At 61.7% G+C, this 26,928-nt stretch overlaps 1 protein-coding gene across 1 annotated transcript; it reads left to right on the forward strand.

Moving 5' to 3' along the window:
- Window positions 1-10,579: 10,579 nt before the first annotated feature.
- LOC125345090 (sodium-dependent neutral amino acid transporter B(0)AT1-like) lies at window positions 10,580-25,209 on the forward strand. Its single transcript, XM_048337332.1, has 11 exons — window positions 10,580-10,867; window positions 12,025-12,162; window positions 12,810-12,991; window positions 13,618-13,728; window positions 14,093-14,205; window positions 15,704-15,832; window positions 15,930-16,086; window positions 17,454-17,658; window positions 22,191-22,350; window positions 22,907-23,069; window positions 24,937-25,209. The coding sequence occupies exons 1-11, from the start codon at window positions 10,720-10,722 to the stop codon at window positions 25,138-25,140; spliced, it is 1,710 nt and encodes a 569-aa protein (XP_048193289.1). The 5' UTR covers window positions 10,580-10,719; the 3' UTR covers window positions 25,141-25,209.
- The last annotated feature ends 1,719 nt before the right edge of the window (window positions 25,210-26,928 follow it).

Below are 26,928 nucleotides of genomic sequence, written 5' to 3' on the forward strand. Positions count from 1 at the left end.
CTCCCCCGTCCTCCTCCTCCCCCTCCTCTCCCCCGTCCTCCTCCTCCCCGTCCCCCTCCTCCCCGTCCCCCTCCTTCCCGTCCCCCTCCTCCCCGCCCCCCTCCTCCCCGTCCCCCTCCTCCTCCCCCTCCTCCTTCCCGTCCTCCTCCTCCCCGTCCCCCTCCCTCCCCGTCCCCCTCCTCCTCCCCCTCCTCCTCTTCCCCGTCCTCCCTCCTCCCCGTCCCCCTCCTCCCCGTCCCCCTCCTCCCCGCCCCCCTCCTCCCCGTCCCCCTCCTCCTCCCCCCTCCTCCTTCCCGTCCTCCTCCTCCCCGTCCCCCTCCTTCCCGTCCCCCTCCTCCTCCCCCTCCTGTGTCCTGTGCCCACAGCACTCGTGCCGGGTCTCCTCACGCGTCCTGCCCATGCCCTGAGCTCTGTGTAATGAGCAAATGCCAGCAGCTCCCGGCAGCACGTGCGGTGCCGGTCTCTAAGGACCTTTGGCTGTCTGCGGTGCCCCATCTGGCAGAAACCCTGGCTTCCCCAGAGCCGGCCGCCCTGCAGCCCATTCCGCCCTCCCCACCTGCCCCTTTCTAGAAGGAGGAGCAGCAACCTTGACAGAGGACCCTGTCTCTGGGCCTGGTTCTAATGAACACTTTGCACGTGAGTGTCCGGGGGACACAGAGGCTGGGGACCCCTGGGCTGGGGACCCCTCGCCTCCCACCCGGGCCTGGGCTGGGGGACCCCTGGGCTGGGGGACCCCCTGGCTGGGGACCCCTCGCCTCCCACCCCGGGCCTGGGCTGGGGACCCCTGGGCTGGGGGACCCCTCACCTCCCACCCAGGCCTGGGCTGGGGACCCCTGGGCTGGGGACCCCTCGCCTCCCACCGGGCCTGGGCTGGGGACCGCCAGCCAGGTCACAGCACTGGCTTTCTTCGTGGGACACAGAGCAGGCGGGTTTGCTTGCCTGGCCTGCCCTGCCCTGCCCCAGGGACTCACAGGTGTCTATGGAAGAGAGGGTGCCTCTGCCTCTGTCTCTCTTCTTGTTTCTGCTCTCCTTGCTCCTTTCTCTCCTTACTTGTTTATCCTTGTCCACCTCTCCTTGTCAGTTTGTCCTTCCTGCATCTCTCTCCTCACTATCTCTGTCTCTCCGTCTCACCTGGTCTCCTTCCTACCAGGCAGGGGCCTGGCTCTGCCCAGGGGCTGAAGCCACACTGGGCCAGACACTGGATACCTCTGGTGTCTGCCCATGTCTGCGGCCTGTGCTTTAGGGACACCAAGATAGTAATCGGGGAGGGACTGTGGGGACCCCAGCCCTACGTGGGGTCCCAGCTGTCCCACTCTGAGCCCACGAGAGATTCAAAGACAGAGTCGCAGGTCAGCGGCGGCTGGCTCCTGAGTACCAGAGGAAGCCCAGACCCCAGGCTGGGCCGGAACACACTGGCCCAGGCAGCTTCTGCTCTCAGTTCCATTCCCATGGGCAGTGGGTAGAGGCCGCTGTCCCAGTCTCTGCTGCTCACCCCAGAGGACGCCAGGAAAGACTCGGTCACCCCCTGCACTGGGACAGGGGGGCCCGGGGCCGGGAGCCCTGCTGCTGGCTCCCACCTTCGTGGGGACAGTGGTAAAGTCGGAGGTGGAGGTGTGGCTCGCGGGGTAGACACCAGCCTTGGGTGGAAACAAATAGTGACATTTCTTACAAGAGCCCTCGGAGGAGGGAAAGTGGGCCATCTCGGAAAGAGGTCGAGAAAACAGGAGTTGTTTTTTGTAAAGGCACAGGGGGAATCAAGCTTTCAATGCCCAAGTTGTCGGGGTCTGAAAGAGATGGCCAGCATGTGCGTGTGAACACAATGGGACAATTAAGCCGTCGAGGTCACGGTTGCTCGTACAGCTCAAATAAAGGACACGGGTGACGTGGCCCAGGGAGCCCACTGCGGGCCCAAGGCCTCCCCTCAGAGAGGGCCTCAGCCGCAGAGAGGCCCCCGCGACCTTTAGAGGACGCCGCATCTGAGCATCGCCAGCAGGGCGGGGCGAGAACCCGGCCCCTTGGAAGTCAGCCCTGGCCGGCAAGCACAGCAGCTGGCCGTCAGCCTCCCCTCCCCCGCCTCCAGGCTGCAGGGCTCCGGACAGCAAGGGCCCGGCATCGACCGAGCCCTGGCCTGGAGCCCAACTGCAGTCTCTGCACTCACTGCCACTGGGCAATGCACATGGGGCACTGCTATACCCCTGGGCTAATGGCCACACTCCCTAAGTCATCAGGCTGTGTCAGCCCCTGGACACAGGGGCAGTCCAGCAGGCCATGGTCAGCTGTGTGCATGGGGGACTGTCCAGCAGGCATGGTCAGCTGTGTGCATGGGGACTGTCCAGCAGGCCGTGGTCAGCTGTGTGCATGGGGACTCTCCAGCAGGCCGTGGTCAGCTGTGTGCATGGGGACTGTCCAGCAGGTGGTGTCAGTCTGTGTGCATGGGGACTGTCCAGCAGGCATGGTCAGCTGTGTGCATGGGGACTGTCCAGCAGGTGGTGTCAGGTGTGTGCATGGGGACTCTCCAGCAGGCATGGTCAGCTGTGTGCATGGGGACAGTCCAGCAGGCCGTGGTCAGCTGTGTGCATGGGGACAGTCCAGCAGGTGGTGTCAGGCTGTGTGCATGGGGACAGTCCAGCAGGCGTGGTCAGCTGTGTGCATGGGGACTGTCCAGCAGGTGGTGTCAGGCTGTGTGCATGGGGACAGTCCAGCAGGTGGTGTCAGGCTGTGTGCATGGGGACTGTCCAGCAGGCGTGGTCAGCTGTGTGCATGGGGACTGTCCAGCAGGCATGGTCAGCTGTGTGCATGGGGACTCTCCAGCAGGCCATGGTCAGCTGTGTGCATGGGGACTGTCCAGCAGGCCGTGGTCAGCTGTGTGCATGGGGACTGTCCAGCAGGTTGTGTCAGGCTGTGTGCATGGGGACTGTCCAGCAGGCCGTGGTCAGCTGTGTGCATGGGGACAGTCCAGCAGGCCGTGGTCAGCTGTGTGCATGGGGACAGTCCAGCAGGTGGTGTCAGGCTGTGTGCATGGGGACAGTCCAGCAGGTGGTGTCAGGCTGTGTGCATGGGGACTGTCCAGCAGGCCATAGTCAGCTGTGTGCATGGGGACTGTCCAGCAGGCCATGGTCAGCTGTGTGCATGGGGACTGTCCAGCAGGTGGTGTCAGGCTGTGTGCATGGGGACTGTCCAGCAGGTGGTGTCAGGTGTGTGCATGGGGACTCTCCAGCAGGCATGGTCAGCTGTGTGCATGGGGACTCTCCAGCAGGCCATGGTCAGCTGTGTGCATGGGGACAGTCCAGCAGGCCGTGGTCAGCTGTGTGCATGGGAACTGTCCAGCAGGTTGTGTCAGGCTGTGTGCATGGGGACTGTCCAGCAGGCCGTGGTCAGCTGTGTGCATGGGGACAGTCCAGCAGGTGGTGTCAGGCTGTGTGCATGGGGACTGTCCAGCAGGCCATAGTCAGCTGTGTGCATGGGGACTGTCCAGCAGGCCATGGTCAGCTGTGTGCATGGGGACAGTTCAGCAGGTGGTGTCAGGTTGTGTGCATGGGGACTGTCCAGCAGGTGGTGTCAGGCTGTGTGCATGGGGACTGTCCAGCAGGCCGTGGGTCAGCTGTGTGCATGGGGACAGTCCAGCAGGTGGTGTCAGGCTGTGTGCATGGGGACTGTCCAGCAGGCCGTGGTCAGCTGTGTGCATGGGGACAGTCCAGCAGGCCATGGTCAGCTGTGTGCATGGGGACTGTCCAGCAGGCATGGTCAGCTGTGTGCATGGGGACAGTCCAGCAGGTGGTGTCAGGCTGTGTGCATGGGGACTGTCCAGCAGGCTGTGGTCAGCTGTGTGCATGGGGACTGTCCAGCAGGCGTGGTCAGCTGTGTGCATGGGGACTGTCCAGCAAGCGTGGTCAGCTGTGTGCATGGGGGACTGTCCAGCAGGCCATGGTCAGCTGTGTGCATGGGGACTGTCCAGCAGGCGTGGTCAGCTGTGTGCATGGGGAACTGTCCAGCAAGCGTGGTCAGCTGTGTGCATGGGGGACTGTCCAGCAGGCCATGGTCAGCTGTGTGCATGGGGACTGTCCAGCAGGCCGTGGTCAGCTGTGTGCATGGGGACTGTCCAGCAGGTGGTGTCAGGCTGTGTGCATGGGGACAGTCCAGCAGGTGGTGTCAGGCTGTGTGCATGGGGACAGTCCAGCAGGCTGTGGTCAGCTGTGTGCATGGGGACAGTCCAGCAGGTGGTGTCAGGCTGTGTGCATGGGGACAGTCCAGCAGGTGGTGTCAGGCTGTGTGCATGGGGGACAGTCCAGCAGGCGTGGTCAGCTGTGTGCATGGGACTGTCCAGCAGGTGGTGTCAGGCTGTGTGCATGGGGACTGTCCAGCAGGCGTGGTCAGCTGTGTGCATGGGGACTGTCCAGCAGGCCGTGGTCAGCTGTGTGCATGGGGACAGTCCAGCAGGTGGTGTCAGGCTGTGTGCATGGGGACTGTCCAGCAGGCCGTGGTCAGCTGTGTGCATGGGGACAGTCCAGCAGGCCATGGTCAGCTGTGTGCATGGGGACTGTCCAGCAGGCATGGTCAGCTGTGTGCATGGGGACAGTCCAGCAGGTGGTGTCAGGCTGTGTGCATGGGGACTGTCCAGCAGGCTGTGGTCAGCTGTGTGCATGGGGGACTGTCCAGCAGGGCGTGGTCAGCTGTGTGCATGGGGACTGTCCAGCAAGCGTGGTCAGCTGTGTGCATGGGGACTGTCCAGCAGGCCATGGTCAGCTGTGTGCATGGGGACTGTCCAGCAGGCGTGGTCAGCTGTGTGCATGGGGACTGTCCAGCAAGCGTGGTCAGCTGTGTGCATGGGGACTGTCCAGCAGGCCATGGTCAGCTGTGTGCATGGGGACTGTCCAGCAGGCCGTGGTCAGCTGTGTGCATGGGGACTGTCCATCAGGTGGTGTCAGGCTGTGTGCATGGGGACAGTCCAGCAGGTGGTGTCAGGCTGTGTGCATGGGGACTGTCCAGCAGGCGTGGTCAGCTGTGTGCATGGGGACTGTCCAGCAAGCGTGGTCAGCTGTGTGCATGGGGGACAGTCCAGCAGGCCATGGTCAGCTGTGTGCATGGGGACTGTCCAGCAGGCCGTGGTCAGCTGTGTGCATGGGGACTGTCCAGCAGGTGGTGTCAGGCTGTGTGCATGGGAACAGTCCAGCAGGCATGTCAGCTGTGTGCATGGGGACTGTCCAGCAGGTGGTGTCAGGCTGTGTGCATGGGGACTGTCCAGCAGGCATGGTCAGCTGTGTGCATGGGGACTGTCCAGCAGGTGGTGTCAGGCTGTGCGCATGGGAACAGTCCAGCAGGCCGTGGTCAGCTGTGTGCATGGGGACTGTCCAGCAGGCCGTGGTCAGCTGTGTGCATGGGGGACAGTCCAGCAGGTGGTGTCAGGCTGTGTGCATGGGGACAGTCCAGCAGGTGGTGTCAGGCTGTGTGCATGGGGACAGTCCAGCAGGTGGTGGTCAGCTGTGTGCATGGGGGACAGTCCAGCAGGCCGTGGTCAGCTGTGTGCATGGGGACTCTCCAGCAGGCCGTGGTCAGCTGTGTGCATGGGGACAGTCCAGCAGGCCATGGTCAGCTGTGTGCATGGGGACAGTCCAGCAGGCCGTGGTCAGCTGTGTGCATGGGGACTGTCCAGCAGGCCGTGGTCAGCTGTGTGCATGGGGACAGTCCAGCAGGCCGTGGTCAGCTGTGTGCATGGAGACTGTCCAGCAAGCCGTGGTCAGCTGTGTGCATGGGGACAGTCCAGCAGGTGGTGTCAGGCTGTGTGCATGGGGACTGTCCCAGCAGGCATGGTCAGCTGTGTGCATGGGGACTGTCCAGCAGGTGGTGTCAGGCTGTGCGCATGGGAACAGTCCAGCAGGCCGTGGTCAGCTGTGTGCATGGGGGACTGTCCAGCAGGTGGTGTCAGGCTGTGTGCATGGGGACAGTCCAGCAGGTGGTGGTCAGCTGTGTGCATGGGGACAGTCCAGCAGGCCGTGGTCAGCTGTGTACCTGGGGACAGTCCAGCTGGTGGTGTCAGGCTGTGTGCATGGGGACTGTCCCAGCAGGCGTAGTCAGCTGTGTGCATGGGGGACTGTCCAGCAGGCGTGGTCAGCTGTGTGCAATTGGGGACTGTCCAGCAGGTGGTGTCAGGCTGTGTGCATGGGGACTGTCCAGCAGGCATGGTCAGCTGTGTGCATGGGGACAGTCCAGCAGGCCGTGGTCAGCTGTGTGCATGGGGACTGTCCAGCAGGTGGTGTCAGGCTGTGTGCATGGGGACTGTCCAGCAGGTGGTGTCAGGCTGTGTGCATGGGGACAGTCCAGCAGGCCGTGGTCAGCTGTGTGCATGGGGACTGTCCAGCAGGTGGTGTCAGGCTGTGTGCATGGGGACTGTCCAGCAGGTGGTGTCAGGCTGTGTGCATGGGGACAGTCCAGCAGGTGGTGTCAGGCTGTGTGCATGGGGACTGTCCAGCAGGCGTGGTCAGCTGTGTGCATGGGGACTGTCCAGCAGGTGGTGTCAGGCTGTGTGCATGGGGACTGTCCAGCAGGTGGTGTCAGGCTGTGTGCATGGGGACTGTCCAGCAGGCCATGGGTCAGCTGTGTGCATGGGGACTGTCCAGCAGGCCATGGTCAGCTGTGTGCATGGGGACTGTCCAGCAGGTGGTGTCAGGCTGTGTGCATGGGGACTGTCCAGCAGGTGGTGTCAGGCTGTGTGCATGGGGACAGTCCAGCAGGTGGTGTCAGGCTGTGTGCATGGGGACTGTCCAGCAGGCGTGGTCAGCTGTGTGCATGGGGACTGTCCAGCAGGTGGTGTCAGGCTGTGTGCATGGGGACTGTCCAGCAGGTGGTGTCAGGTGTGTGCATGGGGACTCTCCAGCAGGCATGGTCAGCTGTGTGCATGGGGACTCTCCAGCAGGCCATGGTCAGCTGTGTGCATGGGGACAGTCCAGCAGGCCGTGGTCAGCTGTGTGCATGGGAACTGTCCAGCAGGTTGTGTCAGGCTGTGTGCATGGGGACTGTCCAGCAGGCCGTGGTCAGCTGTGTGCATGGGGACAGTCCAGCAGGTGGTGTCAGGCTGTGTGCATGGGGACTGTCCAGCAGGCCATAGTCAGCTGTGTGCATGGGGACTGTCCAGCAGGCCATGGTCAGCTGTGTGCATGGGGACAGTTCAGCAGGTGGTGTCAGGTTGTGTGCATGGGGACTGTCCAGCAGGTGGTGTCAGGCTGTGTGCATGGGGACTGTCCAGCAGGCCGTGGTCAGCTGTGTGCATGGGGACAGTCCAGCAGGTGGTGTCAGGCTGTGTGCATGGGGACTGTCCAGCAGGCCGTGGTCAGCTGTGTGCATGGGGACAGTCCAGCAGGCCATGGTCAGCTGTGTGCATGGGGACTGTCCAGCAGGCATGGTCAGCTGTGTGCATGGGGACAGTCCAGCAGGTGGTGTCAGGCTGTGTGCATGGGGACTGTCCAGCAGGCTGTGGTCAGCTGTGTGCATGGGGACTGTCCAGCAGGCGTGGTCAGCTGTGTGCATGGGGACTGTCCAGCAAGCGTGGTCAGCTGTGTGCATGGGGACTGTCCAGCAGGCCATGGTCAGCTGTGTGCATGGGGACTGTCCAGCAGGCGTGGTCAGCTGTGTGCATGGGGACTGTCCAGCAAGCGTGGTCAGCTGTGTGCATGGGGACTGTCCAGCAGGCCATGGTCAGCTGTGTGCATGGGGACTGTCCAGCAGGCCGTGGTCAGCTGTGTGCATGGGGACTGTCCAGCAGGTGGTGTCAGGCTGTGTGCATGGGGACAGTCCAGCAGGTGGTGTCAGGCTGTGTGCATGGGGACAGTCCAGCAGGCTGTGGTCAGCTGTGTGCATGGGGACAGTCCAGCAGGTGGTGTCAGGCTGTGTGCATGGGGACAGTCCAGCAGGTGGTGTCAGGCTGTGTGCATGGGGACAGTCCAGCAGGCGTGGTCAGCTGTGTGCATGGGGACTGTCCAGCAGGTGGTGTCAGGCTGTGTGCATGGGGACTGTCCAGCAGGCGTGGTCAGCTGTGTGCATGGGGACTGTCCAGCAGGCCGTGGTCAGCTGTGTGCATGGGGACAGTCCAGCAGGTGGTGTCAGGCTGTGTGCATGGGGACTGTCCAGCAGGCCGTGGTCAGCTGTGTGCATGGGGACAGTCCAGCAGGCCATGGTCAGCTGTGTGCATGGGGACTGTCCAGCAGGCATGGTCAGCTGTGTGCATGGGGACAGTCCAGCAGGTGGTGTCAGGCTGTGTGCATGGGGACTGTCCAGCAGGCTGTGGTCAGCTGTGTGCATGGGGACTGTCCAGCAGGCGTGGTCAGCTGTGTGCATGGGGACTGTCCAGCAAGCGTGGTCAGCTGTGTGCATGGGGACTGTCCAGCAGGCCATGGTCAGCTGTGTGCATGGGGACTGTCCAGCAGGCGTGGTCAGCTGTGTGCATGGGGACTGTCCAGCAAGCGTGGTCAGCTGTGTGCATGGGGACTGTCCAGCAGGCCATGGTCAGCTGTGTGCATGGGGACTGTCCAGCAGGCCGTGGTCAGCTGTGTGCATGGGGACTGTCCATCAGGTGGTGTCAGGCTGTGTGCATGGGGACAGTCCAGCAGGTGGTGTCAGGCTGTGTGCATGGGGACTGTCCAGCAGGCGTGGTCAGCTGTGTGCATGGGGACTGTCCAGCAAGCGTGGTCAGCTGTGTGCATGGGGACAGTCCAGCAGGCCATGGTCAGCTGTGTGCATGGGGACTGTCCAGCAGGCCGTGGTCAGCTGTGTGCATGGGGACTGTCCAGCAGGTGGTGTCAGGCTGTGTGCATGGGAACAGTCCAGCAGGCATGGTCAGCTGTGTGCATGGGGACTGTCCAGCAGGTGGTGTCAGGCTGTGTGCATGGGGACTGTCCAGCAGGCATGGTCAGCTGTGTGCATGGGGACTGTCCAGCAGGTGGTGTCAGGCTGTGCGCATGGGAACAGTCCAGCAGGCCGTGGTCAGCTGTGTGCATGGGGACTGTCCAGCAGGCCGTGGTCAGCTGTGTGCATGGGGACAGTCCAGCAGGTGGTGTCAGGCTGTGTGCATGGGGACAGTCCAGCAGGTGGTGTCAGGCTGTGTGCATGGGGACAGTCCAGCAGGTGGTGGTCAGCTGTGTGCATGGGGACAGTCCAGCAGGCCGTGGTCAGCTGTGTGCATGGGGACTCTCCAGCAGGCCGTGGTCAGCTGTGTGCATGGGGACAGTCCAGCAGGCCATGGTCAGCTGTGTGCATGGGGACAGTCCAGCAGGCCGTGGTCAGCTGTGTGCATGGGGACTGTCCAGCAGGCCGTGGTCAGCTGTGTGCATGGGGACAGTCCAGCAGGCCGTGGTCAGCTGTGTGCATGGAGACTGTCCAGCAGGCCGTGGTCAGCTGTGTGCATGGGGACAGTCCAGCAGGTGGTGTCAGGCTGTGTGCATGGGGACTGTCCAGCAGGCATGGTCAGCTGTGTGCATGGGGACTGTCCAGCAGGTGGTGTCAGGCTGTGCGCATGGGAACAGTCCAGCAGGCCGTGGTCAGCTGTGTGCATGGGGACTGTCCAGCAGGTGGTGTCAGGCTGTGTGCATGGGGACAGTCCAGCAGGTGGTGGTCAGCTGTGTGCATGGGGACAGTCCAGCAGGCCGTGGTCAGCTGTGTACCTGGGGACAGTCCAGCAGGTGGTGTCAGGCTGTGTGCATGGGGACTGTCCAGCAGGCGTAGTCAGCTGTGTGCATGGGGACTGTCCAGCAGGCGTGGTCAGCTGTGTGCATGGGGACTGTCCAGCAGGTGGTGTCAGGCTGTGTGCATGGGGACTGTCCAGCAGGCATGGTCAGCTGTGTGCATGGGGACAGTCCAGCAGGCCGTGGTCAGCTGTGTGCATGGGGACTGTCCAGCAGGTGGTGTCAGGCTGTGTGCATGGGGACTGTCCAGCAGGTGGTGTCAGGCTGTGTGCATGGGGACAGTCCAGCAGGCCGTGGTCAGCTGTGTGCATGGGGACTGTCCAGCAGGTGGTGTCAGGCTGTGTGCATGGGGACTGTCCAGCAGGTGGTGTCAGGCTGTGTGCATGGGGACAGTCCAGCAGGTGGTGTCAGGCTGTGTGCATGGGGACTGTCCAGCAGGCGTGGTCAGCTGTGTGCATGGGGACTGTCCAGCAGGTGGTGTCAGGCTGTGTGCATGGGGACTGTCCAGCAGGTGGTGTCAGGCTGTGTGCATGGGGACTGTCCAGCAGGCCATGGTCAGCTGTGTGCATGGGGACTGTCCAGCAGGCCATGGTCAGCTGTGTGCATGGGGACTGTCCAGCAGGTGGTGTCAGGCTGTGTGCATGGGGACTGTCCAGCAGGTGGTGTCAGGCTGTGTGCATGGGGACTGTCCAGCAGGTGGTGTCAGGCTGTGTGCATGGGGACTGTCCAGCAGGCCATGGTCAGCTGTGTGCATGGGGACTGTCCAGCAGGCCGTGGTCAGCTGTGTGCATGGGGACAGTCCAGCAGGTGGTGTCAGGCACCACCTGCATGGTGGCCATGCAGACTATTCACCTACAAAGAAAACCTTCTAGAATGTGCAGCCTGCTCTGCCCCCTCTCCCGATGCATCTCAGCTCCATTCCGGTCTACCAGGATTCTTGACGGCATTCTCATTTGGCACTTAGGACAAAACCCGGCAGACAGTTTCCACATGTGCCTGGCCCCAGGGTGGCCTTGGCATCTGCCTCACGGTGCGCCTGCCTCTTTCCATGCCAGGGGCCTTCATGATCCCGTTCCTCATCCTGCTGGTGCTGGAGGGCGCCCCCCTGCTGTACCTGGAGTTCGCCATCGGCCAGCGGCTGCGCAGGGGCAGTGTGGGCGTGTGGAGCTCCATCCATCCTGCCCTCAAGGGCATAGGTGTGTATCAACGTGGCTGCCCTGGGCCCTGCCGTCCACACCGAAAGCCCTGGGGCCTGCCGTCCACACCGCAAGCCTTGCCTTCTCCTCTGCTGGGCAGGAAGGACCCCTGGCGCCTTGGGAAGGCTTCTTTCCACCATTAAAGTGTCCAGGACAGGACAGGCCAATCCTGGCCCCTGAGACCCAGCAGCAGAGGCCATCCGAAACCCAAGAGCCTAGGGAAAGGAGGGTCTAGACACTGGGGGAAAGACAGAGTGACCCCACGTGCCCGGAGCGGGCCCTGAAATGTCTCCATGGCCCGGAAGGGGGTGCTGGCTGCCTGCTCGCAGCACCCCCGCTGCCCCTCCCCGCTCCCACCTGCATGTGGAGGAGGCCTCCAGCACTGACCCTGAACCTGAGTCTCATCACTCATTGACACACGGGCCCAGGGGTGACCACCACACAGCCTCCGAGACCTCACAATGTGGGTAGGTGGTGAAGGACCTGGGAGGGAAGGGCAGGGTCCACGGACAGAAAGGCATTCGGAGTCCAGGAGACATTGGTCCCTGGACAGCCCGCGGGCCCTGCCCACATAGCAGTCTGCCTTTCCTCCCTTCCTCCCTCCTCACCCCTCTCTTCCTGTCACCCCTTTTCTCTGCCTTTCCTGGGCGTGCACGCACACACACACAGAGTTTTAGTTTTAGCTTTCAGAAAAGCATCCACACGAAACCCCTTCACAATCCTGCCTTCTTGTCTCCAAACACCGAGGCCACCGTTCACTGTGGGTCTGCCTCGATCTCTGCCCAGGACGCCCACCCACCTGATCCTGCCCACTGGGCCTCCCAAGAGGGCAGCCTCACGCCTCCAAACTCCCTAGAGATGTTCTGCCAGGGCCCCGTGGCCACCTGCCTGGACACGCCTGCCGGCAGCTTCAGGTCCCACAGGTGAGCGTGGAGAGCAGCGAGACCTCGCTCCCGCTCCATGGCCGTGTCGTGACACTCCTGCAGTCTCCAGCCTGGCTCGTGCCTGGTCTTCGGGCTGAGAGGCAGCCTCCGCCTAGGAGCCCCTTCCAGATGGCCCCGGCCAGCTCCCTGCCCACCTGCTCCCAAGCACACGGAGCGCACCCCATGCTCCCCTGCTCCCCTGGACAGTAACGTCTCCCTCCCTCCTCTCGGCAGGAATCGCTTCCATGTTCGTGTCCTTCGTGGTGGGCTTGTACTACAACACCATCATTGCCTACATCATGTGGTACTTCTTCAACTCCTTCCAGGACCCTCTGCCGTGGAGCCAGTGCCCCCTCAACCTGAACCACACAGGTAAACCCTCGGCCAGCACCGTCGGCTGGAGACGCCGTCCCCGGCCTCCACCGTGTGGGAACTGCACCCCCCCGCCCCCAGGCAGATGCCCCTGCTTCAGGAACCGTTGCCTGCCCGTCAAAGCCTGAGTCAAAGGCTGATAGACCAGGGTTATGGAAAATCTGATGCAGTGGAACATTTAAAACCTCCACTGGGCGAGAAAAGAGGAGAAAAGCCTAATCCCATCGCTTCCTGGGATGCAGTGGAGGCGACCATTGGGGACAGAGCCACGGGAGCAGGGCAGGGGCTCCAGGGAGCAGCAGGGCCATGGCCAGGAGTCCCAAGGACACTGCTATTTTCTGCAGTGCTGTGCACCCCCCCTGGGCTCCCCATGGGGGCTAGGGCAGGAGGAACGGGGGAGGCAGTCAGAACCAGGGACACACACCATCGTTAGGACCGGTGTCTCTTAACAAACCGCACTGCGTGTGTGCGTGCGGCAGCGCCTGGTGGACACAAGTCACGCGTACACACCTGTGTATGGCTGTCTGTGTACACAGCACGTGGCCGACTCACAGCCTGACTGGGTCTCCGCAGCTCGGGGCCGCTCTGGGACTCCTCTCTCTCGGCGACCCTCGCCTTGAACGGTGACCGGGATGTATCTCCCGTAGGCTACGTGGACGAGTGTGCCAAGAGTTCCTCCGTGGACTACTTCTGGTACCGAGAGACCCTCAACATCTCCACCTCCATTGATGACTCGGGCTCCATCCAGTGGTGGATCCTGCTGAGCCTGACCTGTGCCTGGAGCGTGCTGTACGTGTGCATCATCCGCGGCATCGAGACCACAGGCAAGGTGCGGTCCTGCCCGCCGCCGCCGCCGCCGGGGGAGGGGGAGCCCCGCCTGACCTGTACGCGAGCCTCGCGGAGGCACCGGGACCCCAGGCCGCCGCCGGGGGAGGGGAGCCCCGCCTGACCTGTACGCGAGCCTCGCGGAGGCACCGGGACCCCAGGCGAGGTGCGGCCCTGCCCGCCGCCGCCGCCCGGGCGCAGGGGCGCAGGACACACCTGACCTGCACACCTGGTTCTGAGGGGCCGCCCTCTTGGTACTGCACACCTCTGTCTGGGGGCCTCTGGTGCTCCCGGTCTGCCAGACAGCTCGGGGGAAACGCCTGAGACACACTTCCCACACACGCTCGAAAGCCGCACGCAACACCGTCCTAGCAAAACGCCCCTTCACCTGAAAGAAGACTCACCAGAATGCTCTCGGAACCTCACGAACACACAAAGAGATGGGGAAGGGGCCGAGCCTCCGCCCTGGGGCAGGCTGACGTGTTCTCGTCAGAGGAGGATGCTCGGGGTGTCCCGAACGGCCGGCCCCTTTCCCTGGGCGCTGAGCCCTGCCCCCGCCCCCGGTGCCCCCGCTCGCCTCGGTGTCCCCACGCCTGTGCCGTGACCCCTCCCCGCCTCTGCCCCCCACAGGCCGTGTACGTCACTTCCACGCTGCCTTACGTCGTGCTGACCATCTTCCTCATCCGCGGCTTGACACTGAAGGGTGCCACCAAGGGCATTGTCTTCCTCTTCACACCCAACGTGAGTCTGCCGTGCACCGTGGGGCTCCAGGCCCTATTTGGGGGGGGCAGAGCCTCCCTTGCTCAGTGTCTCCGAGGCCTCCAGATAGGCTCCCATCCATAGAGTGACAACTAGCTGAATGCTGTCCAAGCCAGTCCCATGGCTGAGGAAGTCACCTGGGGTCTGCCCATGGGCACGGAAGACACACAGGCCCGGGTGGGGACCTCTGACTGGCTTAACTTTATATCTCTCTCTGGGGGGGGCTGCCCCCCCCGGGGGAACGTCACCACGCCGACCACGGGTGCCCGCCGGGCGGGGTGCTCTGCTGCCCCCTCAGGGCTCCCTGCCGTCCTGTTGTCACAGCTGAGGTCTCTGTCTGGAGCAGGTCACGGAGCTGGTCAACCCCAACACCTGGCTGGACGCGGGCGCCCAGGTCTTCTTTTCCTTCTCATTGGCCTTTGGGGGCCTCATCTCCTTCTCCAGCTACAACTCTGTGCAGTGAGTAGGGAGAGGGAAGGTCTCCTCACTGCACCCCAGCAGGGGCCCCAGCCTCGAACCCCCCAGCGCCCCGTAGGAGGAAGCCAGCAGCGCCTGTTTTCTTCCAAATCCATCCACAGCGCTTGGACTCAGGGCCTGAGCATTGTCCCTGGCTTCCTTTTGCTCAAGGCTAGCACTCTGCCACTTGAGCCACAGCGCCACTTCTGGCTGTTTTCCATATATGTGGTGCTGAGGAATCGAATCCAGGGCTTCATGTATACGAGGCAGGCTCTCTTGCCACTAGGCCATATTCCCAGCCCTTCCCATAGGTGAATTTTGATAACAGATTTGCTCAGACAACTTATAGGTCAGTGGTTTTAGAAATCAGCGACCTTAGCACTTCACTCCAACTGGCCCCAACTGTGCTCAGTCAGGAGAAAGCCCCCTCGAATCTCCACCCACCCCAGTGTCCTGGGGAGAAGGCCCCTGGCCGAGTCCACGCCCCCACGCCCAGTCCCTGCTCAGCCCCCTCGAGTCCTCACCCCCAGCCCCTGGTGTGCACATGCAGAGGTACTAGTGTGCTCATAGATGCGTGGACCCACTTCCAGCTCAGAGATTTGCCACGTCCTGTGCACAGAATGGTGCAATGCGTACCCTTCATGGTCGGCTTCTCCCGGGACGGGCCTTGGGCGGAGGCTGGACGGGGGCCACACTTTGCCCGCCCCAGAGCCTCAGGACTCGTGCTCTGTGCACACCCTTGGCTGCCGTGACGTGGCACAAATCCTGGGGCCTTAGACCAGCACAGACGCGCCCAGGCTGTGGCTGAGTCTCCTGCGGAGCAAGCCAGAGCCTTGGAGGGTGGGCACTCTGTGCTCAGCCCTGCCCACCTGCCAGGCTGGCATGCCTAGCCAGAACATTCTGGACTTGTTTACCCTGCTTCACCTCAGAGAGGTGATCGACCCAGCCCTGGGGTCCACTCAGCCCCGGGGACTACGGGCTGGATTGCTCTCACATTGCATCTAAGTTAGGACATCCAGAGAAACAAAAAACCTGCACTGGTTGGAGAGATGTGGGAGGACTTGGCCTGCTCTCCTTGAGCCCGCAGGGGCCCCTGAGACGGGCGAACAAGGACCCAGCGCCCACCGTCCCTTACCTACCCGGTCCAGATTGAGATTTGAGCACCGGACTGCCCACTCCCAGTGATTCTGCTCTGGGTGCCCCAGGCCCCCGGAAGGTCTCCAGAGACACAGGAGGTAGCTGGAGGTGGGGGCATTGTGAGGAAGAGGAAGGCAGTTCCACGTGCCGTGGGGCCGAGGCTTGGACGTGGCCCTGGGGTGGCCGTGCCCCCCACTCTGGGCCCTGGCTCCCCCCTGCTTTCGGCAGCACCGAGGCCCTCGCCCATTGCTGGGCTCCACTCAGAACCGGGCCTGAATGCGGCGACACCGCCATATTCTGATGGGACTGGGGACAAAGTGTCCTCACCTGTAGGCACTGAGTGACGCGGCCACTCCCTTCACAGCAACAACGTTGAGATGGACTCTGTAATCGTGTCCGTCATCAACGGCTTCACATCCGTGTTTGCGGCCACCGTGATCTACTCCATCATCGGGTTCCGGGCCACACAGCGCTTTGACGACTGCTTCAACACGTAAGTCACCCTCCTGGGACTCGGGATGTGCGGCAAGGAGCTGCCCCGCGTCCCCCATCTTCCCGGGCCAGCACCCACTCCCCCTCGCTGCTTCCAGGAACATCCTGACCCTCATGAATGGGTTCGACCTGGCGGAGGGCAGCGTGACCCAGGAGAACTTCGAGGCCATGCAGAAGTTGTACAACAATACCGACCCTGTCACCTACGCACAGCTCAAGTTCCAGACCTGTGACATGAATTCCTTCCTCTCTGAGGTAGGTCCTGTGGGGCAGTGCGCCATGGCATTCAGAGCCCGCGCGCCCTGCGTCGGACTCCAAGAGTCACGGGCATTGACTCCGTGAGGTCCTCGCTTGGCCTCCGGAAGAGCCGGACACTGAGTGTCGCCGGAGCCTGAGCCCCTGTCCACCCGCCTCGGGCCCTCAGCCTTCCCTCCCCGTCCCATTCCCTACTTAAGGCCTGGCCCCACCAGTCCATTGCATCGGAAAGTAGGGGTAAGTGCTGGACACCACGGCTCACGCCTGTCACCCTAGCCACTGAGGAGGCTGAGCTCTGACGACTGCAGTTCGAAGCCAGCCTCACCAGGGAAATCCATGAGATTCTCCTCTCCAACAAAGCAGGAGGTAGAGCGATGGCTCGGCGGGTAGAAAGATAGCCTTGAGCACAAAAATTCAGGGACAGCACCCAGTCCCTGAGTTCAAGGCTTGAGACCAGCGCGCACATGCACACACATGCACACACACACACGCACACACACACACACCCCACACACAGTGACAGTAACTTACACCTCGGGTTTTTGAAGGTCCTGAGAAGCTAGAGTCGGGTTTATTTTGGGACTGGCTGTCTTCCTCAGCCCCCAGATATGAAGGCAACCTACAAATTGTTGTCTTAGAAATGAAGGCTTTTGAACACAGTTTGCACGTTCTTACATTTTATGCGGTGCTTGTCACGTTCTGCAGGCTGCCGTTGCTCTGTATAGTCTCAGCATTTTCTTTTCCAGAGCCACCTCCTAGTTTGGAGGCTGTTGGCCATTTTCAGGGCCCAGTGCTGTGTCCGTCCATGGGGGTGGCCAGAGGCAGGGGCAGGGGCAGGCAGAAGAGCAGAGAGACCCAGACAGGCCCTCACGTCTTGCCTCCCCATGGACAGAGGAGATCCTGGCAGGGGCCTAGGCCCCTCTCCAGATCCCATTGCCAGGACTCCTGTCCGTGGCTGGGTGGCACCGTCTTGGTGCCTGCACACCTGACGGCATTGTCCACGACGGCCCCCGAGGGGAGCATCTTTGGGGCATACATTTTGATGACTTTCTCCAGGTCCCCTCTGCAACCCCGAGCTACCCTGAGCTCCACTGCGTGGGCAGAGGGACCTGTGGGTCATGGCCATGTCCATCTCCGCAACAGGATGGGAACAACTCACGGGTTATAGAGCACAGCTGAGCGTTGGTCCTAAAATGCAAAATCTAGTCATTTCACAAAACATCCCAAGTCTTCCCAATCCTTACTCAGTGTGGGTTTGGTGTGGGGGGTCATTAAGGTGACCTCTAGGACACCTTGTGGTTGACAGGCTGGCATGGGAAGAAGGGAAGGGGAGGACGGGACACCCAGTAATTGTGACACTGGTGCAGGGTGTAGAAGGCACAGGCCTGGCCTTCATTGTCTTCACGGAAGCCATCACCAAGATGCCTGTGTCGCCGCTGTGGTCCGTGCTCTTCTTCCTCATGCTCTTCTGCCTGGGCCTCTCGTCCATGTTCGGTAACATGGAGGGCGTGGTGGTGCCACTACAGGACCTCAAGATCATTCCCGAAAAGTGGCCCAAGGAGCTGCTGACAGGTGCGTGTGGAACAGGCAAGCTTGGGAAGAATGACTAGTGTCACTCAAAGTGATCACTGGGGATGAGTGGTGTCCTCACGGTGGTGCACTGTGTGGAGTGACTGGTGTCCTCGTGGTGGTGGTGGTGGTGGTGGTGGTGGTGCACTGTGTTTAGTCTCTGGTGTCCTCATGGTGGTGGTGGTGGTGGTGGTGCAGTGTGTGGAGTGACTGGTGTCCTCGTGGTGGTGGTGGTGGTGGTGGTGCAGTGTGTGGAGTGACTGGTGTCCTCGTGGTGGTGGTGGTGGTGGTGGTGCACAGTGTGGAGTGTCTGGTGTCCTCGTGGTGGTGGTGGTGGTGGTGGTGGTGGTGCACAGTGTGGAGTGTCTGGTGTCCTCGTGGTGGTGGTGGTGGTGGTGGTGGTGGTGGTGGTGGTGGTGCAGTGTGTGGAGTGACTGGTGTCCTCGTGGTGGTGGTGGTGGTGCAGTGTGTGGAGTGACTGGTGTCCTCGTGGTGGTGGTGGTGGTGCACTGTGGGGAGTGACTGGTGTCCTCGTGGTGGCGGTGGTGGTGGTGGTGGTGGTGCACTGTGGGGAGTGTCTGGTGTCCTTGTGGTGGTGGTGGTGCACTGTGGGGAGTGACTGGTGTCCTCGTGGTGGTGGTGGTGGTGGTGGTGGTGCACTGTGGGGAGTGACTGGTGTCCTCGTGGTGGTGGTGGTGGTGCACTGTGTGGAGTGACTGGTGTTCTCGTGGTGGTGGTGGTGGTGGTGGTGTACTGTGGGGAGTGACTGGTGTCCTCGTGGTGGTGGTGGTGGTGCACTGTGTGGAGTGACTGGTGTCCTCGTGGTGGTGGTGGTGGTGCAGTGTGTGGAGTGACTGGTGTCCTCGTGGTGGTGGTGGTGGTGCAGTGTGTGGAGTGACTGGTGTCCTCGTGGTGGTGGTGGTGGTGGTGGTGCAGTGTGGGGAGTGACTGGTGTTCTCGTGGTGGTGGTGGTGGTGGTGCACTGTGTGGAGTGACTGGTGTCCTCGTGGTGGTGGTGGTGGTGCAGTGTGTGGAGTGACTGGTGTTCTCGTGGTGGTGGTGGTGGTGGTGCAGTGTGGGGAGTGACTGGTGTCCTCGTGGTGGTGGTGGTGGTGGTGGTGCAGTGTGGGGAGTGACTGGTGTCCTCGTGGTGGTGGTGGTGGTGTACTGTGGGGAGTGACTGGTGTCCTCGTGGTGGTGGTGGTGGTGGTGGTGTACTGCGTGGAGTGACTGGTGTTCTCGTGGTGGTGGTGGTGGTGCAGTGTGTGGAGTGTCTGGTGTCCTCGTGGTGGTGGTGGTGGTGCAGTGTGTGGAGTGACTGGTGTCCTCGTGGTGGTGGTGGTGGTGGTGCACTGTGTGGAGTGACTGGTGTCCTCGTGGTGGTGGTGGTGGTGCAGTGTGGGGAGTGACTGGTGTCCTCGTGGTGGTGGTGGTGGTGCAGTGTGGGGAGTGACTGGTGTTCTCGTGGTGGTGGTGGTGGTGTACTGTGGGGAGTGACTGGTGTCCTCGTGGTGGTGGTGGTGGTGCAGTGTGTGGAGTGTCTGGTGTCCTCGTGGTGGTGGTGGTGGTGGTGGTGCACTGTGGGGAGTGACTGGTGTCCTTGTGGTGGTGGTGGTGGTGGTGCACTGTGTGGAGTGACTGGTGTCCTCGTGGTGGTGGTGGTGGTGGTGCACTGTGTGGAGTGACTGGTGTCCTCGTGGTGGTGGTGGTGGTGGTGGTGTACTGCGTGGAGTGACTGGTGTCCTCGTGGTGGTGGTGGTGGTGCAGTGTGGGGAGTGACTGGTGTCCTCGTGGTGGTGGTGGTGGTGGTGGTGCAGTGTGGGGAGTGACTGGTGTTCTCGTGGTGGTGGTGGTGGTGGTGCACTGTGTGGAGTGACTGGTGTCCTCGTGGTGGTGGTGGTGGTGGTGCACTGTGTGGAGTGACTGGTGTCCTCGTGGTGGTGGTGGTGGTGGTGCACTGTGTGGAGTGACTGGTGTCCTCGTGGTGGTGGTGGTGGTGCAGTGTGGGGAGTGACTGGTGTCCTTGTGGTGGTGGTGGTGGTGCACAGTGTGGAGTGACTGGTGTTCTCGTGGTGGTGGTGGTGGTGTACTGTGTGGAGTGACTGGTGTCCTCGTGGTGGTGGTGGTGGTGCAGTGTGGGGAGTGACTGGTGTCCTCGTGGTGGTGGTGGTGGTGGTGGTGCAGTGTGTGGAGTGACTGGTGTCCTCGTGGTGGTGGTGGTGGTGGTGGTGTACTGTGGGGAGTGACTGGTGTCCTCGTGGTGGTGGTGGTGGTGCAGTGTGTGGAGTGTCTGGTGTCCTCGTGGTGGTGGTGGTGGTGGTGGTGCAGTGTGGGGAGTGACTGGTGTCCTCGTGGTGGTGGTGGTGGTGTACTGTGGGGAGTGACTGGTGTCCTCGTGGTGGTGGTGGTGGTGGTGGTGCAGTGTGTGGAGTGACTGGTGTCCTCGTGGTGGTGGTGGTGGTGCAGTGTGTGGAGTGTCTGGTGTCCTCGTGGTGGTGGTGGTGGTGGTGGTGTACTGTGGGGAGTGACTGGTGTTCTCGTGGTGGTGGTGGTGGTGTACTGTGTGGAGTGACTGGTGTCCTCGTGGTGGTGGTGGTGGTGCAGTGTGGGGAGTGACTGGTGTCCTCGTGGTGGTGGTGGTGGTGGTGGTGCAGTGTGGGGAGTGACTGGTGTTCTCGTGGTGGTGGTGGTGGTGGTGCACTGTGTGGAGTGACTGGTGTCCTCGTGGTGGTGGTGGTGGTGCAGTGTGTGGAGTGACTGGTGTTCTCGTGGTGGTGGTGGTGGTGGTGCAGTGTGGGGAGTGACTGGTGTTCTCGTGGTGGTGGTGGTGGTGGTGCACTGTGTGGAGTGACTGGTGTCCTCGTGGTGGTGGTGGTGGTGCAGTGTGTGGAGTGACTGGTGTTCTCGTGGTGGTGGTGGTGGTGGTGCACTGTGTGGAGTGACTGGTGTCCTCGTGGTGGTGGTGGTGGTGCAGTGTGTGGAGTGACTGGTGTTCTCGTGGTGGTGGTGGTGGTGGTGCAGTGTGGGGAGTGACTGGTGTTCTCGTGGTGGTGGTGGTGGTGTACTGTGTGGAGTGACTGGTGTCCTCGTGGTGGTGGTGGTGGTGGTGGTGCAGTGTGGGGAGTGACTGGTGTCCTCGTGGTGGTGGTGGTGGTGTACTGTGGGGAGTGACTGGTGTTCTCGTGGTGGTGGTGGTTGTGTACTGTGTGGAGTGACTGGTGTCCTCGTGGTGGTGGTGGTGGTGCAGTGTGGGGAGTGACTGGTGTCCTCGTGGTGGTGGTGGTGGTGGTGGTGCAGTGTGGGGAGTGACTGGTGTCCTCGTGGTGGTGGTGGTGGTGGTGGTGCACTGTGGGGAGTGACTGGTGTCCTTGTGGTGGTGGTGGTGGTGCACAGTGTGGAGTGACTGGTGTTCTCGTGGTGGTGGTGGTGGTGTACTGTGTGGAGTGACTGGTGTCCTCGTGGTGGTGGTGGTGGTGCAGTGTGGGGAGTGACTGGTGTCCTCGTGGTGGTGGTGGTGGTGGTGGTGCAGTGTGTGGAGTGACTGGTGTCCTCGTGGTGGTGGTGGTGGTGGTGGTGTACTGTGGGGAGTGACTGGTGTCCTCGTGGTGGTGGTGGTGGTGCAGTGTGTGGAGTGTCTGGTGTCCTCGTGGTGGTGGTGGTGGTGGTGGTGCAGTGTGGGGAGTGACTGGTGTCCTCGTGGTGGTGGTGGTGGTGTACTGTGGGGAGTGACTGGTGTCCTCGTGGTGGTGGTGGTGGTGGTGGTGCAGTGTGTGGAGTGACTGGTGTTCTCGTGGTGGTGGTGGTGGTGGTGCAGTGTGGGGAGTGACTGGTGTTCTCGTGGTGGTGGTGGTGGTGTACTGTGTGGAGTGACTGGTGTCCTCGTGGTGGTGGTGGTGGTGGTGGTGCAGTGTGGGGAGTGACTGGTGTCCTCGTGGTGGTGGTGGTGGTGTACTGTGGGGAGTGACTGGTGTTCTCGTGGTGGTGGTGGTGGTGTACTGTGTGGAGTGACTGGTGTCCTCGTGGTGGTGGTGGTGGTGCAGTGTGTGGAGTGACTGGTGTCCTCGTGGTGGTGGTGGTGGTGCAGTGTGGGGAGTGACTGGTGTCCTCGTGGTGGTGGTGGTGGTGGTGGTGCAGTGTGGGGAGTGACTGGTGTTCTCGTGGTGGTGGTGGTAGTGGTGCACTGTGGGGAGTGACTGGTGTCCTCGTGGTGGTGGTGGTGGTGGTGGTGCAGTGTGGGGAGTGACTGGTGTCCTCGTGGTGGTGGTGGTGGTGGTGGTGCAGTGTGGGGAGTGACTGGTGTCCTCGTGGTGGTGGTGGTGGTGCACTGTGTTTAGTCCCTGGTGTCCTCGTGGTGGTGGTGGTGGTGCACTGTGTTTAGTCCCTGGTGTCCTCGTGGTGGTGGTGCACTGTGTTTAGTCCCTGGTGTCCTCGTGGTGGTCTTGCTGTGTGGAATGCCTCGTGTCCTCTCTGGTTATGATACACTGTGGAGCAGCTGGAGCTCTGTTTTGACAGCTCTAATCCCCCTTTGTCCACAGGCATCATCTGCTTGGGGACATACCTCGTAGCCTTCATCTTCACACTCAAGTCTGGCCAGTATTGGCTGTCCCTTCTGGACCAATATGCCGGCTCTATCCCTTTGCTCATCATCGCCTTCTGTGAGATGTTTTCCGTGGTCTACGTTTATGGCATAGACAGGTAGGAAGGGGGAATGGCACACAGTTCGCAGCCCATCTCCAACCAGAAAACTGAAGCCACAGAATCCCTGCCGTGGGTGACCAGTACTGAGTGCTGGAATGTGGGAAGCTAGTCCTGCCCTGCCTGGGGGCCTCTGCCCCGGTGCCGTACGGCCTCCATGGGCGTGTGCTGGAACTGGCTTGGTCCTGGCACTTGCATCCGTGAGACAGAGAAGCCGGGGTGCGGTGTCTTTGCCTGCCCGGCGTGGTGCCTCAGTTCTGTCAGGAGCACTCCAAACTGCAGCCTGTAGCTTCCACATGCTCTCAGATGTACCTGGACAGAGACGGGGATTCACAGCAGCAGGAGCCCAGGCACAGCAACCGGGCTCATTGGAATATAAAAACATAGCAACCACAATGAAAGTACAAGCAGTCGACCTTGGCTCCACCTGCAGAAAGCCCTAGCTACTCAAGGGGGTGAGATAGGAGGATCATGGCTCAAAGCCAGCCAGGGCAGGGTGTCTCCCCTCATGCCCCATGGAGTCACCAGGGGCGCCTTCCTCCTCCTCTGCTTGCAGGTTCAACAGAGACATCAAGTTCATGATTGGCCACAAACCCAACATCTTCTGGCAGGTCACTTGGAGAGTAGTCAGCCCCCTGATCATGCTGGTCATCTTCTTGTTCTTCTTTGTGATTGAGGTCAACCAAAAGCTCACATACATTGTCTGGGATCCCGACTATGTGAGTGGCCGGTGGGGAGGGGCCCCGGGTTTCCTGAAGGAGTGTGAAGAAGGGGACATGGGAGGGGAGGGTGAGACGTGGGCCCAGAGGGGGGACATGGAATAATGAGAGGGGTGGGAGGGGGGACATGGAATAATGAGAGGGGGAGGGGGACATGGAATAATGAGAGGGGAGGGGGACATGGAATAATGAGAGGGGTGGGAGGGGGGACATGGAATAATGAGAGGGGGAGGGGGACATGGAATAATGAGAGGGGGAGAAGGACATGGAATAATGAGAGGGGGAGGGGGACATGGAATAATGAGAGGGGGAGGGGGACATGGAATAATGAGAGGGGGAGGGGGGACATGGAATAATGAGAGGGGGAGGGGGACATGGAATAATGAGAGGGGTGGGGGACATGGAATAATGAGAGGGGTGGGAGGGGGGACATGGAATAATGAGAGGGGCGGGAGGGGGACATGGAATAATGAGAGGGGGAGGGGGACATGGAATAATGAGAGGGGGAGAAGGACATGGAATAATGAGGGGGGAGGGGGACATGGAATAATGAGAGGGGGAGGGGGACATGGAATAATGAGAGGGGGAGGGGGACATGAAATAATGAGGGGGGAGGAGGACATGGAATAATGAGGGGGGAGGGGGACATGGAATAATGAGAGGGGGAGAAGGACATGGAATAATGAGGGGGGAGGGGGACATGGAATAATGAGAGGGGGAGGGGGACATGGAATAATGAGAGGGGGAGGGGGGACATGGAATAATGAGAGGGGAGGGGGACATGGAATAATGAGAGGGGAGGGGGACATGAAATAATGAGGGGGGAGGAGGACATGGAATAATGAGGGGGGAGGGGGACATGGAATAATGAGAGGGGGAGGGGGACATGGAATAATGAGAGGGGGAGAAGGACATGGAATAATGAGGGGGGAGGGGGACATGGAATAATGAGAGGGAACATAAGGCGGTGTGGGGAGATGAGGCTGGATGTGAGGCTGAGAAGGGGGGGCGGTGTGGGAGTGAGGGGGAAGTGGCGGCAGGAGGTGGGCATGAGGGAGTGAAGAGGAGGGAGGGGGAGGTGAAGCAGTGAGGAAAGCCTCAGGCCGCCCTGTGTCACTACAGTAACCAGGAAGTGAGACTGGGGTTGCAGAGGGCCTTTGGTCTGTGTGGCTGCTCACCGTGGTGGCTCCCTCCCCCGTGGCTGCTCACCGTGGGTGGCTCCCTCCCCCGTGTCTGCTCACCGTGGTGGCTCCCTCCCCCGTGTCTGCTCACCGTGGTGGCTCCCTCCCCCATGGCTGCTCACCGTGGGTGGCTCCCTCCCCCACGTCTGCTCACCGTGGTGGCTCCCTCCCCCGTGGCTGCTCACCGTGGTGGCTCCCTCCCCCACGTCTGCTCACCGTGGTGGCTCCCTCCCCCGTGTCTGCTCACCGTGGTGGCTCCCTCCCCCGTGTCTGCTCACCGTGGTGGCTCCCTCCCCCGTGTCTGCTCACCGTGGTGGCTCCCTCCCCCACGTCTGCTCACCGTGGTGGCTCCCTCCCCCGTGTCTGCTCACCGTGGTGGCTCCCTCCTCTGTGGCTGCTCACCGTGGGTGGCTCCCTCCCCCGTGGCTGCTCACCGTGGTGGCTCCCTCCCCCGTGTCTGCTCACCGTGGGTGGCTCCCTCCCCCACGTCTGCTCACCGTGGGTGGCTCCCTCCCCCGTGTCTGCTCACCGTGGTGGCTCCCTCCTCTGTGGCTGCTCACCGTGGTGGCTCCCTCCCCCGTGTCTGCTCACCATGGTGGCTCCCTCCCCCACGTCTGCTCACCGTGGTGGCTCCCTCCCCCACGTCTGTTCATGAACGGTGACTTTCTCTGTGGCTTTCTTCACAGGAGGAGTTTCCGAAATCCCAGAAGGTCAATTATCCAGACTGGGCCTATGGGGTGGTGGTCATCGTGGCCGGGGTGCCCTGCCTCACCATCCTCTGCTTTGCCATCTACACCGTCATCAGAAACCATTGCCGGAAGCCGGGGGACCAGCAGGGGCTCGTCAGCACGCGGTCCACGGCCTCGGTGAATGGCGACCTCAAGTGCTGAAAGGGTCGCAGGCCATGGAGGGGAGCAGAGGGCGTGGGGAGAAGAGGAACCAACAAGAAGACCCTTAGGGGGGTGGATGGGCTGCGAGGAATGTGAGTCCATGCACGTATGTTGCTGTGTATGTGCGTGCATGTGTGGCATGCATTCGTGCACACACGTACTCGTTTGTTTATGTGAAAGTTTGCACATTTGCATATATATGTACATCGTGTGGGTGGGCAGTGTAACGTATATGTCTGTACTTTATGTGCATGCCGATGGACATTAGCGTGCATTGTGTCTGTGCTGCGTGCGTCTGTTTGTACACACACATGTATATGCATGAATATTTGCAGGAGTGTGTATCTACATGCCTGAATACAAATATATATATTTGCACCTGTGTCTTATCTGTGTCCCTTGTGAGCATATGTGTGCATTTATGTGCATGAATGTATACAGGTAGGCGTGCTGTTATACATGTGTGCACACACCTGCACATTTTGCACATAAATGTATCCATATATGATGTGAGTATGTTATACATATCTCTGTGTGTGAGGGCATGTGTTGTGCATATAAAGGTATGTATGTACACCCGCAGGTGTATTGTTGCTGACATTGCACGCTTGCACACTACACGTGTATGGAGGTGTGTTTGTATGTTTGTGGCACACGTGCATGCCACTCAGGCCTGCAGCCATCTGCAGTGGTCCTCCCTCGTGGGCGTGGTGGGGCACCGACTGGCCAGGGCTGGCTCAAGACACCCCGGCCCTGCACACGCCCTGAATAGAGTCCACAGGCCAGGCAGGGGGGCTGCCCGGCTGTGCCGCCTGGCCGTGAGAGGGGACAGAGCCTGCGTGGTCACCCCACGGTTCTCATCACCCCCTCCCCTTGCCGCTGGCCCCGGAGCCCCAGGGCCCCCGGGCCCCTGCTTTGTAGGTCTGGGTCTTTGCGCTCCTCAGTAAGCAGCCCAGGAGGCCAGTGGGCCAGCGAGGCCGAGAAGCCTTGGCTTCTGTCCTCTGGACCGGGCGGACCCTGGCAGCCCCTGGTGAGGAGTGGGGACCTGCTTAATCATTGCCCCGACGGCACAGATGGCTGAGCAGCCAAGCAGCTCGGTTTACCTAGCGGCAGGAACCACACTTTGTGCTTCAGAGAGGACGCAGTCCCCGTGAATTTTTAGCCAGATGGAGAGTTACTGGGTAACTGGGCCTCGTCCCCCATCGCTGAGGATGCCCGGTGAGTTCTGAACACTTAATGGCTGTCTTGCGGGGTAGTCCTGTCCGTGCCCCATGCTGAGGCAGGCCCCTGCCCTCTCCCCGCCCTCCCCCTCCCCCTTCCCCTCCCCTCCCCCTCCCCTCCCCCCGCCCTCCCCCATCGAGGGCATGTTGTTTCTGGATCTGACACCCAGTATCCATGAAAGGTGCGCGGTCCCTGGGGTGTTGGCTCTTTCCGTGGAAAACGGGAGCTTACGTTGAGCGGGACATTCTCAGAATTCTCTTGGGCAAGAGTGAGAGACTTTGGGGGGTCCTCATGCCCCATTCCCCCCACTCGGGCTCTCAGCCACACTCCTCTCCCCCCGACCCAGACTCCACCCCTCCCTCACTTCCCCACAGACCTCAGCTGACACTGTCAGCCCCGCTTCTGTGAGCACCCGCGGTCACCTACAAAACCCCCTGTGGATACCGACCCCACAGGCCCTGCCCAAGCGGGGACCGTGCGCGGGGAAGTGGGAGTCCCGCCCCTGTGGCCTGTGTGTCCCGCCTTCCCTTCCCCCCAAGGCTTTGGGCCTGCTGAATATGCTGATGG

This window comes from Perognathus longimembris, unplaced genomic scaffold (assembly GCF_023159225.1).
Source record: "Perognathus longimembris pacificus isolate PPM17 unplaced genomic scaffold, ASM2315922v1 HiC_scaffold_5290, whole genome shotgun sequence".
NCBI classification, from domain to species: domain Eukaryota; kingdom Metazoa; phylum Chordata; class Mammalia; order Rodentia; family Heteromyidae; genus Perognathus; species Perognathus longimembris.